This window comes from Hyla sarda, chromosome 4, assembly GCF_029499605.1.
Source record: "Hyla sarda isolate aHylSar1 chromosome 4, aHylSar1.hap1, whole genome shotgun sequence".
Classification (NCBI taxonomy): Eukaryota; Metazoa; Chordata; class Amphibia; order Anura; family Hylidae; genus Hyla; species Hyla sarda.
The window spans coordinates 283,694,285-283,709,915 of record NC_079192.1 but is presented as its reverse complement, the minus strand read 5'-3'; the positions used below and the strand labels follow the sequence as shown (position 1 = coordinate 283,709,915).

At 41.8% G+C, this 15,631-nt stretch overlaps 1 protein-coding gene across 4 annotated transcripts in view; it reads left to right on the top strand.

Moving 5' to 3' along the window:
* Positions 1-15,631, top strand: part of LRRIQ1 (leucine rich repeats and IQ motif containing 1) — a 213,004-nt gene that overhangs the window by 175,394 nt on the left and 21,979 nt on the right. For 3 of the 4 annotated variants that reach the window (XR_008892716.1, XM_056574413.1, XM_056574412.1), the window contains one exon: positions 8,777-8,909. Coding sequence is in view for 2 of the 4 variants with exons in the window: in XM_056574413.1 (XP_056430388.1) it covers positions 8,777-8,909 (133 nt within the window). In the remaining 2 variants the exon portion in view is untranslated. Of the gene's footprint in view, positions 1-3,860; positions 3,960-8,776; positions 8,910-15,631 lie in introns of those variants that run through there. The other variant, XR_008892717.1, reaches the window with a different exon arrangement.

Here is a 15,631-nt window from a genome sequence, read left to right as displayed (position 1 = left end):
TACAGCACCTTTTTCCTTTTTTGTATTGTTCATTATAATGCCATAAGGTGGTACTATCTTGGTTGACGCGTCACCAAACTTTACAACGTATTATGTATTAAGTTTTTTTTCCTCCCATTCTCCAAATTATGTCTTGGAGAGAGTGATTAAGCCAGGCCTGGAAAGTAAAATTTCCCATATCTATGTCCTTTGAGCATGTGCATCTTTTATAGACTTAGGGGGGCATTTATCAAGACAGATATCTCAATTGATGGTCTAAATGAATGCCCTGTCAGCCTACATGCTTCCAGAATTTATGTAGAGCATGTGCCTTTACATTAATCCTGGTGCATCAGGCTGCCTGTGCTCTCTCCGTATTTTTAAGCACAGTTAGTGCTAGATAGCAAGCGTAAACTGTGTTAAATTTGGCGAACGGTGCAGCCATGGCCTATCTGTGTAAAGCCACACCCATTTGCCACAAGCTCCACCCACTCAGCAAATTCCACAAAAATTATCAAAAAATTGCATATTTTTGCGCAAAGAACTTGATTGCACAGTGAGTACCACAAGTTCATATTACTGCCTTTTTTGGACTAACCATTAATATCCACACAGCCTATTGCTGCTTTATCATAGTCCTTGCTTATTCAAGAGCTATGAAAGCAGCAGTAAGTCGCGAAATGGGCATCTCCATGTTAGCTGCTCCCTATGACCCAGTCATCACAATAAAAGTATTTTCTTTAATTCTACAGTGAGTTCCACAGATTCATACATCTACCTATTTTGGACTAACAATTAGTATATTCGTTGGATAGAAATAGGTTTTATCAGAAATACAGCTGTAGGCCTTATTCACGTCCTGTTTTAGCCATCCATCAGAGGTATACATGAGGAGCTACAACATATCCCAGTGTAAAAGCATAGAGTGGAATACATAGCTAGCTCCCAGAATGAAACCCTGTACAAGCTTTAATAATGCAACTGTTCATATACAGACAATTTATATATGCTGTCTGTTCATGGTATCTGTCCTTGTGTGTACAGTAACAACACCCAAGCTTCCCTGGTGAAAGCCTGTAATTGTTACTCTCCTCCTTCCAAGCTCCCTCCAGTGGGGTGGTGGTATAACTGACTGCCAAGTAACAACTTTTACTACAAAATGTTTGTCTGGTGGTTTTCCTTAGTACCAGCATTCTAGAGGGAGCTCAGGAGGATTGGAAGTAGTAGGTCCTTACACCTTTGCCTTGAGAAGCTCAAGTAATAGAGTCAGGCAATAGACTGTGACAAAACTAGAGCTTTCAAAAATTTCTGTGGATGCCTGTAACAGATGCTGTACCTCGGCACCTGAAGTAGGTCTCCGAACACCAGTGGATTGGGGTCTGAGCAAACACACCAATTCAGTCTTTCTTCATTGAGCATTACTTTACCGTTATCGCATTGTTTCATTAGAATGTTGACGAAGGTCACCAGGCCCAAAATGTCCAACTTTTTGGTATCATCTAACTATACTTGCATCTAACCTACTGCGCAATATTGACATCATGTATTGGATTATGCTCTGTAACTACTGTGTGGTTTTGGGCTTCTAAACATGAACTAATAATAAAAGTAATTCATGATTATGAACTGTCATCAAAATTATTATTGGTGTGCGTTGTTTTTACATATGTCTGATACCTTGGCATCTGTCACCCATATGCTATTTCTTTTTTTACTTAATAGGATCACAAGTTACGGAATAGCTTAATCTTCTTATTTCATGCTCCATTTTTTGTGGCATATTGATGTATACCGTCCAGCTGTAGCCCAAAATGACACTCTTTTGGGCTGCGCTTGATAATGACCCCTAATATGTACATTGGAAACCTTTCCAATGTACATGCTAAATGTAAAGGCAAAACATAATGTGAATAGGGCTGTAGCTGCTTTAAGCCTTATAGTTTTAACACTAAAATATGTCTTAATTTAAAGTGTATTCAAACTTGTTACAAATCTCTGATCCATCTCTGTTTGCAGCTGTCATGATCAATTAACCTCATGTTAAGTGCATTGTTTGTTAAGTGTACTGCAATATATTACTTGTTTTTTAGCTGGATCTTTATACAGGCACTACACAGTGAGTATCTCATTGATGATCTTATGTAATAGGATAAGACCTATTGGGCAGCCGCACACTTAGCCATCAATTACAGTGTTGTTAAACATGTCTCCAGGGTGAAAGTGCACACTAAATTACTGCAAGAAAAGACCTGACTGGCATTTAGGGATCTACTGACTTTGTACTAAACCACTTTCCTTTTTCTGAGAAGTCATGGCAGCACTTTCTGCTGCTTATACTTTTCTTGTAACATTCACAGGTCCTGTATTGAAAATGTAATTTGTATGACACAGCAGCACTTTTATTTAATGTAGAATCCATTTAAAAAGAACAAAAACCAGACCATTTAGTACTTGATGGAGGATAACATGTAATTGGGGAAAAAATTCCAGATTTTTGGCGCAATCCACTGATGTTACAAACTCGCACAGGTTTTTTGGGGTTTTTTTGCCAAAAAAGTTACATAAAACATTTCACAGATGGTTTTTGCCTCTTTGTCATATAGACAAATATATATTATGGCTGTTTAAAGGATTGCATGGAAGACACAAGTCTCAGGATGTTCCATCTGAATCTAGTGAGTTTCTTAGGTCATTGGCCAGCGACACTAACTAGATTTAGATGTATCATTATGAGACTGGTTTCTTCTGTGCAACGCTTTGAACAGCCATTACTGTGTATACATCTGACGAAGAGGCGAGTACCAGGCCGAAACGCTGTTGATTGTTGGCAAAAATAAAACTGTACAAGTTTATCATTTGTCAGTTATATCTTTGTAACGTGAGTGGACTGCGCCAAATATCTTAAATTGCTTCCGATTACATGTTCTCTTCCTACATCGTCCGGTATAGAAACAAGATCCGAGATCCAGAGGCAGCACCACCCAAAATAATATCATTTTGACAAGCCGTTGTGTCTTGAACACAACGTGATGAGGTGAGCATACATCAGTGTGTGTGAGCTTAGTCATTGCAGAAGCTCCCACGTACTATCCAATGAGAAACTTTACTGTTTTTGTTCCAATACAGAATTGCAGTACTTGATGGAAAAAAAGAGAAACAATGGTGGATATTTATTAAACTAGTGCAGAGGAAAAATGGAAGAGTTTCTTCAACCTGTCAGTCAAGCGGTTTCTTTGCAAAATGAAGGCAGTGAGCTGCATTAGTCTTTTTAAAGTGCCTTTGGTTCTTCACACCTCTTTATTAAGATAATAGTTTAATATTACTGGTATTTGGTCATCATTGTCTAAGCCGTATTGCTTTTCTTTAAATTTCTGTAAAAGGGCCCAATACTGACCCCTGTGGTACCCCACTAAGTAACAGTCACCCAATAAAAGTATGTACCATCAATAAACACCCTCTGTTTCACTCTGCCGGTTGCTTACACACATTTTTCCCCAACCCAAGCATTCTCATTTTATGATCGAATCTTTTGTGAAAAATCAAGATATATGACGTCCTGTAATTTGCATCAGTCCTCCCCTTTAGTTTTCTTCTCCATCTGAAGCTGAGATCTAGATTATGCACTACAAATCTGGATGTGTTGTCCATAGCAACCAATTCGATCACTTCTTTCATTTTTAAAAAGGCCTCTGAACAGTTAAAGAAGCGATCTGATTGGTTGCTATGGGCAACTCAGCAACTTTTTCTCTGGACAGGTTTTGCTAAATCTCCCCCTATGCTCCTTATAAATACATAGAAGTGTTAGTACTGTGTGTTAAGACTTATAACACTGTAATGGCTTTAGACACTAACACATTCTTTTGATGACTTCTTCTGACCAGTATGTTTATATGCTGAAATAATGAACACATGTGGTAGGAAACAACTAGCATCGTGGATATTGGTTTGGTTTACCGTTTTGCAGCCAAACAGATAACAGTATTTACAATGAATTCTTATAAGAGAACACACCGATTACTTTGATGTCCAGCTGGATGTAGTAGGTATGATATCACTTCAAAATGAAGTTTCCATATTTATTATTGGCTCAGATCATCCTTCTCACATGTTTCTAAATACGCTGGACCGCTCCTTTGGAATCGTTCCCTTGTTATTGTCTGCAGATTGCCAACAAGCTATCAGATCTGGTCATTTTCGGTCTGTGTGCAGCTGTAGTCATGTGTTTTGTGACAATATTGACATAGTATTGCAAATCATGCATCTACTTCTGATTCTAATTTCACGTTACTGAAAGATTGATAGCATTATTAAAAAAAAAAGCCCAATGTGGCAAGTTCTATATAAAAACAAATGTGAAAATTATTAAAGAGCTTAGTAACTGGTTTATGGCTTGTTCTTATGCTGCATGCAATTGATAATGAATACCATTGAGGAAGATAAAAGTTTTAAGGGAAAAGTTGTATTTACTTCCCCACTTTGTGGTCTGCTTTCTCCGCCTTTATCCCTACATGTGAATGTACATTAACAATGGTATTACTGTACAAGCCAGAATACACCCAACCAGTGTCTCAAGACCATTCAACTGTTTACATAATTCAGCTGTGTACATGGCTGTCCTTACACCATAAATAAGCACTTATCCAAATGTCGTGATGGTATAGATTATACATTGCTGTAACACAGTCAAATTTTGTGAATCTTTCCATATAGTACATTCCTGCCAGCTTCATCCATGTCCTTGTATGTCGATGAACGATTTCTGGTGTTCTTATACATGGTCTTGTAACATTATTTGATGTAATGTTTGTCTTGTGCAGTTAAGAACTTGTTGTTCTGTATGTTATTTGTTTCATAGTCTAAATATAATTGAGGATAAGAAAGCTCCACCTTGGTCATACGAGAGAAAGACAACTTAGATTTATACTGCTAATTTTAGGGTTGAGTTTAGCTCTAGTATGCGTAATGTAGTCATAAAAGAAACATTGCGGCTGATTTGGATGTTTCGACCTTTGGAACACCTTGTTATTTATTAGAATAAAGGGGTTGTTGCTACCTTCCAGATGCTGTGCTAAGAAAATGTGTCACTTGCTACAGCTGTCATACACTTTTAACCTTTCTATCATTCCACATGTAATAGCTTCTGAATGTCAGTTCAAAATTTTTGTATTGAGCTGTACACATCTAGATATCTATATGGCTGTACTTATGCACACTCTCTATATTTTGAATGTCCACAGTGCCTGAACAAATACCATATGACAAATGTATTCTTCTCATAAAAGTTACACAAGAAGTGCCAGAAAATAACAGATGCATAACAGGATCCTTAAAGTGGTTGTCCAGTGAAAATAATCTTATCCCCAATCCACAGGATAGGGCATAAGGGCTAATCGCAAGGAATCTGACCTCTAAGAACTCACACGACCTCGATTTTCAGTGCAGAGCGCATGTGGTACACTGTACACACTCCATTCATTTCTATTGAAGTGCTGAAGAGACCCGAGTAAGGCTGGGTTCACACTACGATTTTACTGTACGGGAACCGGATCCAGCCGTATCTAATTCATTTCAATGAGTGAAACGGTGACTCTAGTCGGCTAATTTTTGCCCTGTATCCGGTTTTATGACCGTACCTAAAACTGTGGTATGCTGCGATTTTAGGTCCACTCACAAAACAGGATACGGGGCAAAAACGAGCCGACTGGAGTCACCGTTTGACTCCGGTTGGCTCATTGTAATGAATAAGATATGGGCCGGGTCAGGCTGGGATATGGGAGCGCCTGGTTTTCACTCTCCCAAGCCGGATCTGGTTCCCGTACAGTAAAATTGTAGTGTGAACCCAGCCTAAGAGCTCTAGCATCTCCAGAGCTCTGTCTACCACACTTGCTCCTCACTGAGAGCTTAGGGGGATAGGGGATAAGATAGCTTTAACTGAACAACCCCTTTAATCAACAGTCTATATGAATACTTGTATCTGTAACACTGGAGAAAATACTGACAGTACAGACAGAAGATACAGGGTGAAAATTGACATGTAGCCTAAAGCCAAAATCCTCATATATAGACAAAATACTGACATATATACAGACCTAAAAGCAGACATGATCAATACACAAGTGTGAGTGAGACCTTACCCTATTGGTAGATGCTAACTTTCTTTCTCTCATGTCCCCTTGTATAAAAATTACTGAGGGAATCATGTACATGAATTGTTTATTATGGTTCTTTTATAAAGTTTTCGAGCTATGTAGCAGATTCCATAATTTATAAAAAATAAAAAAAAAACAATAATATCATTTTAAACAATCTGGAATACATAAATAATATGCAGAAAAATATAAAATTGTAGGGATTCAATGTAACCGTCCCTTTTCCTTCTGGAATATTAGTGCTGAGCCATTTGTTTATAATATTTTTCACATTCTATCTTCCATTGAGGCCCTGGTATTAGAGAACACTAACATACAGAATTACTGGCTACTTAAATGTTTGTAGCATACACTTTCCAACTAGCCAATATTTCTGGGAGCAATCTAGGAGATTGGCATTGGGTTATAACACACACAAGATATCCATCTCTCTGTTTTTCTTTATCTGCCGAATGATCAGTAAACAATAGCTTATTTTTTGCACTGGATAAAAGATTTGGTCATGGCAGCTGGTTTTGAGTAGCTACTTGCCCACAGGACAAATGCATTTACAAATCCTGAGAAGCAGTTACTCCATCTTAGAGGAGTTTGTTTTTCTGACTGTGCCTTTCAAATAACTTGATTCCGATCTTACGGTTTATTTACTGTAATCTCTACCCAAATACTAGCTTTTTCCTATGTGGGGTTTTATTTGTGATCTTTCAGTGTTCAGCTATTCCGTCTCTCCTTAATTGCTAATGCTTATGAAGCAATGGCTGTTAAATGGTTTTTCCCAAGGTAGCTAAAAAAACATGGATGGGAAATTGTGAAAATAATATATTTCTTTATAATATGAAGCAGCTTAGACCCTAAACTAATAACAGTTTATAGACTTTGGAATACATGAACACACAACAAGCAACATAAAATTATCACTGTTCATTATTCACAGATTGGATAAATATATGTATAATAACACAACAACATAAATAATAATAGACATAAAAATATACAATAATGTAAGGTTGTAAATGATAAAATACATAATAGAGACATTTGTCATTTGCATGTAATAAGCTATAAAGAGTACTGTATAGTGATGTATTCTAAAATGTCAGTTCAGAAAAAGCTTTCATAGAATTGAAGATGCTGTGTTTTGTGTCTAATGTCTCCACATATAAATTCAATATAATATTGCAGCATCCTACCAATGCCCTCAGCAGACTGGATTCACATCACAACTATTGGGGGGCCACACATAGATCCATATAGCATTTATCAAACACTATCCAACTGTAAGTGTGTACCAAAATGAATCTTGGATTGCCCCATTTTTCCAACAATCACTGGCAGATGATTTTCCATTGAAAAAAGTCTCTATGTGTGGAATGACAGCGCATGACGCAGGAGTGTACCTATTATTCAATTTAGTATTTTGCTTATTATAATAATAATATATATTTATGATAGTATACAAAAAATTAGGTACTTGCAATTGTGTAAACAGCTGGTTCTCAGAAAGTCTTTTCAATCTGGAGCCATTTACTCCAGGTGACGCAGTTGTTCCGCAGCATTGTCACAGAAAGTTAAAGGACATATCCGGTGCTCACTTTTCTTATTGTATCCGTTTCGGGCTGCAAAAAAAAAGAAAATAAGCTTTCTCTTGCCTGCCTACGCTCCCCCGATGCTCCGGTACAGGCGTTCGGTCCCCGGGCTGTATTCTTCTTACTTCCTGTTAGCCCGACACGTCACACGGAGCTTCAGCCTATCACTGGCCGAGGCGGGACATCGCTGCGATCAGTGATAGGTTGAAGCTCCGTGTGACGTGCCGGGCTAACAGGAAGTAAGAAGAATACAGCCCGGGGACCGAATACCTGTACTGAAGCACCGGGGGAGCCTAGGCAGGTAAGAGAAAATTTGTTTTCTTTTATTTTTCAGCCCGGAATGGATAAAATAAGAAAAGTGAGTACCTGGCATCTCCTTTAACTGCTGTGAAGGACACTTTTCCTATGTCACTGTTACACTTTAGCTGGATTCACATACAGAGTTTTGTTCAGTGTTTGGAACTCATTTGGGTCACTATATGTGGCGAATATCAGAAGAGGGTGCAAAACTGAGAAAAAGCTGCAAACCTTATAATTATAATTTTTCTCTTTGTCGGTTCCACTCCTGGTTTTACAAAAAAAAAATACTGACCAAAATGAGGACACAAATATAGACCAAATACTGACACCATACCGTGCATAAAACCCAGCTATAGTGGAAAGACGTAAGGATAGAGGTCTATTTATTTCTTGGCTCCGTCATTTTCTCTGTAAAACAATAGCTTAAACTGCTAATAAATAAAAGCCAATTGCTTGGGCAATTGGTAGAACTATCATTTATGAAAAGGAAACTGAAGCAAGAATGGTTAGAAAATCATGTTAGCCTGGCAGTCATTGAATGACCATGGCAGATACTGGAGGGAATGAGGAGCGATATCAGTGTAATCTTTATTACTAGTAAATGGCTGATGCTTGTGGTTTCTGTGCAAGGTAGCCATGTATACTTGTTTTTTTCCTGCTATATTTATATGACATAGATTATATGTTTACATTTATAGGACATTAGATTCTGTATTATATTTATAGATTTATTATATATTAAATGTATTATTTGTCATATAACAGGTAAAGAAGAGGAATTATGCTATTTAAAGGAACTTCCATCTGAAGCATTGGCAAGAAGCAGAGAACTTACTTATCAGTGGCTGCATACACAATATGGAAATATAAATACAACCAGCACTGCGATATCCAAATGGTAATGGTTTTCTTATTGTACAACTGAACAAACACATCAGACAGGGGTGAATCTAGCCTCTCTGCTGTCCGAGACAAACTATAGAAAGGCACTTTCTATGTCCACTGGGGATTTATTACCTAGTGCCAGCACTGTAAATATATCTACAAAAAAATAGAAATATATATTTATATATATATATATATATATATATATATATATATATATATATACAGTACAGACCAAAAGTTTGGACACACCTTCTCGTTCAGAGTTTTCTTTATTTTCACGACTATGAAAATTGTAGATTCACACTGAAGGCATCAAAACTATGAATTAACACATGTGGAATTAGATACATAACAAAAAAGTGTGAAAATATGTCATATTCTAGGTTCTAGCCACCTTTTGCTTTGATTACTGCTTTGCACACTCTTGGCATTCTCTTGATGAGCTTCAAGAGGTAGTCACCTGAAATGGTCTTCCAACAGTCTTGAAGGAGTTCCCAGAGATGCTTAGCACTGGTTGGCCCTTTTTGCCTTCACTCTGCGATCCAGCTCACCCCAAACCATCTCGATTGGGTTAAGGTCCGGTGACTGTGGAGGTCAGGTCATCTGGCACAGCACCCCATCACTCTCCTTCTTGGTCATATAGCCCTTACACAGCCTGGAGGTGTGTTTGTGGTCATTGTCCTGTTGAAAAATAAATGATGGTCCAACTAAACGCAAACTGGATCGAATAGCATGCCGCTGCAAGATGCTGTGGTAGACATGCTGGTTCAGTATGCCTTCAATTGTTGAATAAATCCCCAACAGTGTCACCAGCAAAGCACCCCCCACACCATCACACCTCCTCCTCCACACCAGCACACCTCTGAAGTGAAAACCATTTCAGGTGACTACCTCTTGAATCTCACCAAGAGAATGCCAAGAGTGTGCAAAGCAGTAATGAAAGCAAAAGGTGGCTACTTTCAAGAACCTAGAATATGACATATTTTTAGTTGCTTCACACTTTTTTGTTATGTATATAATTCCACATGTGTTAATTCATAGTTTTAATTCCTTCAATGGGAATCTACTATTTTCATAGTCATGAAAATAAAGAAAACTCTGAATGAGAAGGTGTGTCCAAACTTTTGGTCTGTACTGTGTATATATAGCTAATCTGTGTCCATGCAAGCTAGTAAAATTTTGACAAATCTGAAGTTAATGTTGTAAGTGCCATCATTTCCGTTGTTTGTGTGAACATAACCTGCCAGCAGTGTTTCCCAACCAATGTGCCTCCATCTTCTGCAAGACTTCAACTCCCAGCATGTACAATCAGCATGCCAAAGGCTGTCTGTGCATGCTGGGAGTTGTAGTTTTGCAACAGCTGGAGGCAAACTGGTTGGGAAACACTGCCTTACAGTAACATAGAAAGACACAAGCAGATACATGCACACACATTTATGCAGACACACACCCATTTGTACTTACACATGGACTTACAGTATATATACTTGGCAGGTCTTCATCCTGGGTCAGGGGCACAGATAAGAATATGACTGAGAGGAGGACACAGGGGACTCACCGCACAGATAGTGCTGAAGACACAGCTTCCTGGTCATGAGCTTCTGTGTGATCTCTGCAGGCTGCCATGTGATGAGTCCTCCCCTCACTCTCCTCTCTGACCCCGACAGCTAAGGGAAGCTCCAGGATGTTGAAAATTACTGGAGGATGCATAGCCTGTAAAGTGTGCAATGCTGCGCATCATCCATTTTTTTCCACCAACACTGCAGGACTCTTCGAACATACGTACGGCCTATCAAGGGGTATTGATACACTCTGTACACAGATGATAATTTTTTACAATATAAGCCAGACTTATATAAACACCAAATACAGTGTGTACGAAGCTTCTGCTGAAAGAATAGTGAAATAAAAAGTAGTCAACAATGTGGTAATGATGTGGACACTTTTCCTAAGATGTTGTTTTCAGCTTTCCAGTGAAGACCAGCACTGTGAACTCGTACAATCTCACTCCAGCTCTTAGAACTGTAACACTGAATAAATCTAATGGTATAAAAGGGCACTGTCAGATTCAAATCCTTTTTATATGTTGTCAAGCTTGGCTATACATTAACCTTTCTAATATACTTTGTAAGAAAATTTTATTTCCTTTTGTCCAAGCTGAAGCACAGGCATTGACAAAGTCCAGTAAGGGAGAGTGGACTAGATCTCCTCTGTGCTCTCTCCTCTCTGATAGCACTCCTCTGTGCTCTCTCCTGTCTGATAGTACTCCTCTGTGCTCTCTCCTGTCTGATAGTACTCCTCTGTGCTTTCTCATGTCTGATTACACTCCTCTGTGCTCTCTCCTGTCTGATAGCACTCCTCTGTGCTTTCTCCTGTCTGATAGCACTCCTCTGTGCTCTCTCCTGTCTGATAGCACTCCTCTGTGCTTTCTCCTGTCTGATAGTACTCCTCTGATCTCTCTCCTGTCTGATAGTACTCCTCTTGTCTCTGTCTTGTCTGATAGTACTCCTCCGTACTCTCTATTGTCTGATAGCACTCCACTGTGCTCTCTCCTGTCTGATAACACTCCCCTGTGCTTTCTCCTGACTGATAGCACTCCTCTGTGCTCTCTCCTGTCTGATAGTACTCCTCTGTACTCTATTTTGTCTGATAGTACTCCTCTGTGTTCTCTCCTATCTGATAGCCATCCTCTGTCCTCTCTCCTTTCTGATAGTACTCATCTGCTCTCTCCTGTCTGATAGCACTCCTCTGTGCTCTCTCCTGTCTGATAGGGCTCCTCTGCTCTCTCCTGTCTGATAGTACTCCTCTGTGCTCTCTCTTGTCTGATAGTACTCCTCTGCTCTCTCCTGTCTGATAGCACTCCTCTGTGCTCTCTCCTGTCTGATAGCACTCCTCTGTGCTCTCTCCTTTCTGATAGCACTCATCTGTGCTCTCTGCTTTCTGATAGTACTCCTCTGTACTCTCTTCTGTCTGATAGTACTCCTCTCCTCTCTCCTATCTGATAGCACTCCTCTGTGCTCTCTCCTGTCTGATAGCACTACTCTGTGCTCTCTCCTTTCTGATAGCACTCCTCTGTGCTCTCTCCTGTCTTATACTACTCATCTGTGCTCTCTCCTGTCTGATAGTACTCCTCTGTGCTCTCTCCTGTCTGATAGCACTCTTCTGTTCTCTCTCCTGTCTGAAAGGGCTCCTCTGTGCTCTCTCCTGTCTGATAGTGCTCCTCTGTGCTCTCTCCTGTCTGGTAGGACTCTTCTGTTCTCTCTCCTGTCTGAAAGGGCTCCTCTGTGCTCTCTCCTGTCTGATAGTGCTCCTCTGTGCTCTCTCCTGTCTGGTAGGACTCTTCTGTTCTCTCTCCTGTCTGATAGTACTCCTCTGTGCTCTCTCCTCTCTGATAGGGCTCCTCTGTGCTCTCTCCTGTCTGATAGTACTCCTCTGTGCTCTCTCCTGTCTTATAGCACTCCTCTGTGCTCTCTCCTGTCTGAAAGGGCTCCTCTGTGCTCTCTCCTGTCTGATAGAATTCCTCTGTGCTCTCTCCTGTCTGATAGTGCTCCTCTGTGCTCTCTCCTGTCTGATAGTGCTCCTCTGTGCTCTCTCCTGTCTGATAGTGCTCCTCTGTGCTCTCTCCTGTCTGATAGTGTTCCTCTGTGCTCTCTCCTGTCTGGTAAGACTCTTCTGTTCTCTCTCCTGTCTGATAGTACTCCTCTGTGCTCTCTCCTCTCTGATAGGGCTCCTCTGTGCTCTCTCCTGTCTGATAATACTCCTCTGTGCTCTCTCCTGTCTGGTAGCACTGCTCTGTGCCCTCTCCTGTCTGATAGCACTCCTTTGTGCTCTCTACTGACTGATAGTACTCCTCTGTGCTCTCTCCTGTCTGATAGTACTCCTCTGCTCTCTCCTGTCTGATAGCACTCCTCTGTGCTCTCTCTTGTCTGATAGTACTCCTCTGCTCTCTCCTGTCTGATAGCACTACTCTGTGCTCTCTCTTGTCTGATAGTACTCATCTGCTCTCTCCTGTCTGATAGCACTCCTCTGTGCTCTCTCCTTTCTGATAGCACTCCTCTGTGCTCTCTGCTTTCTGATAGTACTCCTCTGTGCTCTCTTCTGTCTGATAGTACTCCTCTGCTCTCTCCTATCTGATAGCACTCCTCTGTGCTCTCTCCTGTCTGATAGTACTCCTCTGCTCTCTCCTATCTGATAGCACTCCTCTGTGCTCTCTCCTGTCTGATAGTACTCCTCTGCTCTCTCCTGTCTGATAGCACTACTCTGTGCTCTCTCCTTTCTGATAGCACTCCTCTGTGCTCTCTCCTGTCTTATACTACTCATCTGTGCTCTCTCCTGTCTGATAGTACTCCTCTGTGCTCTCTCCTGTCTGATAGCACTCCTCTGTTCTCTCTCCTGTCTGAAAGGGCTCCTCTGTGCTCTCTCCTGTCTGATAGTGCTCCTCTGTGCTCTCTCCTGTCTGATAGTGTTCCTCTGTGCTCTCTCCTGTCTGGTAAGACTCTTCTGTTCTCTTTCCTGTCTGATAGTACTCCTCTGTGCTCTCTCCTCTCTGATAGGGCTCCTCTGTGCTCTTTCCTGTCTGATAGTACTCCTCTGTGCTCTCTCCTGTCTTATAGCACTCCTCTGTGCTCTCTCCTGTCTAAAAGGGCTCCTCTGTGCTCTCTCCTGTCTGATAGAATTCCTCTGTGCTCTCTCCTGTCTGATAGTGCTCCTCTGTGCTCTCTCCTGTCTGATAGTGCTCCTCTGTGCTCTCTCCTGTCTGATAGTGTTCCTCTGTGCTCTCTCCTGTCTGGTAAGACTCTTCTGTTCTCTCTCCTGTCTGATAGTACTCCTCTGTGCTCTCTCCTCTCTGATAGGGCTCCTCTGTGCTCTCTCCTGTCTGATAATACTCCTCTGTGCTCTCTCCTGTCTGATAGCACTGCTCTGTGCCCTCTCCTGTCTGATAGCACTCCTTTGTGCTCTCTACTGACTGATAGTACTCCTCTGCTCTCTCCTGTCTGATAGCACTCCTCTGTGCTCTCTCCTGTCTGAAAGGGCTCCTCTGTGCTCTCTCCTGTCTGATAGGACTCCTCTGTGCTCTCTCCTGTCTGATAGTGCTCCTCTGTGCTCTCTCCTGTCTTGTAGGACTCTTCTGTTCTCTCTCCTGTCTGATAGTACTCCTCTGTGCTCTCTCCTCTCTGATAGGACTCCTCTGTGCTCTCTCCTGTCTGATAGTGCTCCTCTGTGCTCTCTCCTGTCTTGTAGGACTCTTCTGTTCTCTCTCCTGTCTGATAGTACTCCTCTGCTCTCTCCTGTCTGATAGCACTACTCTGTGCTCTCTCCTTTCTGATAGCACTCCTCTGTGCTCTCTCCTGTCTTATACTACTCATCTGTGCTCTCTCCTGTCTGATAGTACTCCTCTGTGCTCTCTCCTGTCTGATAGCACTCCTCTGTTCTCTCTCCTGTCTGAAAGGGCTCCTCTGTGCTCTCTCCTGTCTGATAGTGCTCCTCTGTGCTCTCTCCTGTCTGATAGTGTTCCTCTGTGCTCTCTCCTGTCTGGTAAGACTCTTCTGTTCTCTTTCCTGTCTGATAGTACTCCTCTGTGCTCTCTCCTCTCTGATAGGGCTCCTCTGTGCTCTTTCCTGTCTGATAGTACTCCTCTGTGCTCTCTCCTGTCTTATAGCACTCCTCTGTGCTCTCTCCTGTCTGAAAGGGCTCCTCTGTGCTCTCTCCTGTCTGATAGAATTCCTCTGTGCTCTCTCCTGTCTGATAGTGCTCCTCTGTGCTCTCTCCTGTCTGATAGTGTTCCTCTGTGCTCTCTCCTGTCTGGTAAGACTCTTCTGTTCTCTCTCCTGTCTGATAGTACTCCTCTGTGCTCTCTCCTCTCTGATAGGGCTCCTCTGTGCTCTCTCCTGTCTGATAATACTCCTCTGTGCTCTCTCCTGTCTGATAGCACTGCTCTGTGCCCTCTCCTGTCTGATAGCACTCCTTTGTGCTCTCTACTGACTGATAGTACTCCTCTGCTCTCTCCTGTCTGATAGCACTCCTCTGTGCTCTCTCCTGTCTGAAAGGGCTCCTCTGTGCTCTCTCCTGTCTGATAGGACTCCTCTGTGCTCTCTCCTGTCTGATAGTGCTCCTCTGTGCTCTCTCCTGTCTTGTAGGACTCTTCTGTTCTCTCTCCTGTCTGATAGTACTCCTCTGTGCTCTCTCCTCTCTGATAGGACTCCTCTGTGCTCTCTCCTGTCTGATAGTGCTCCTCTGTGCTCTCTCCTGTCTTGTAGGACTCTTCTGTTCTCTCTCCTGTCTGATAGTACTCCTCTGTGCTCTCTCCTCTCTTATAGGGCTCCTCTGTGCTCTCTCCTGTCTGATAGTACTCCTCTGTGCTCTCTCCTGTCTTATAGCACTCCTCTGTGCTCTCTCCTGTCTGATAGAATTCCTCTGTGCTCTCTCCTGTCTGATAGGACTCCTCTGTGCTCTCTCCTGTCTGATAGTGCTCCTCTGTGCTCCCTCCTGTCTGCTAGTGCTCCTCTGTGCTCTCTCCTGTCTGATAGTGCTCCTCTGTGCTCTCTCCTGTCTGGTAGGACTCTTCTGTTCTCTCTCCTGTCTGATAGTACTCCTCTGTGCTCTCTTCTCTCTGATAGGGATCCTCTGTGCTCTCTCTTGTCTGATAATACTCCGCTGTGCTCTCTCCTGTCTGATAGCACTGCTCTGTGCTCTCTCCTGTCTGATAGTACTCCTCTGTGCTCTCTCCTGTCT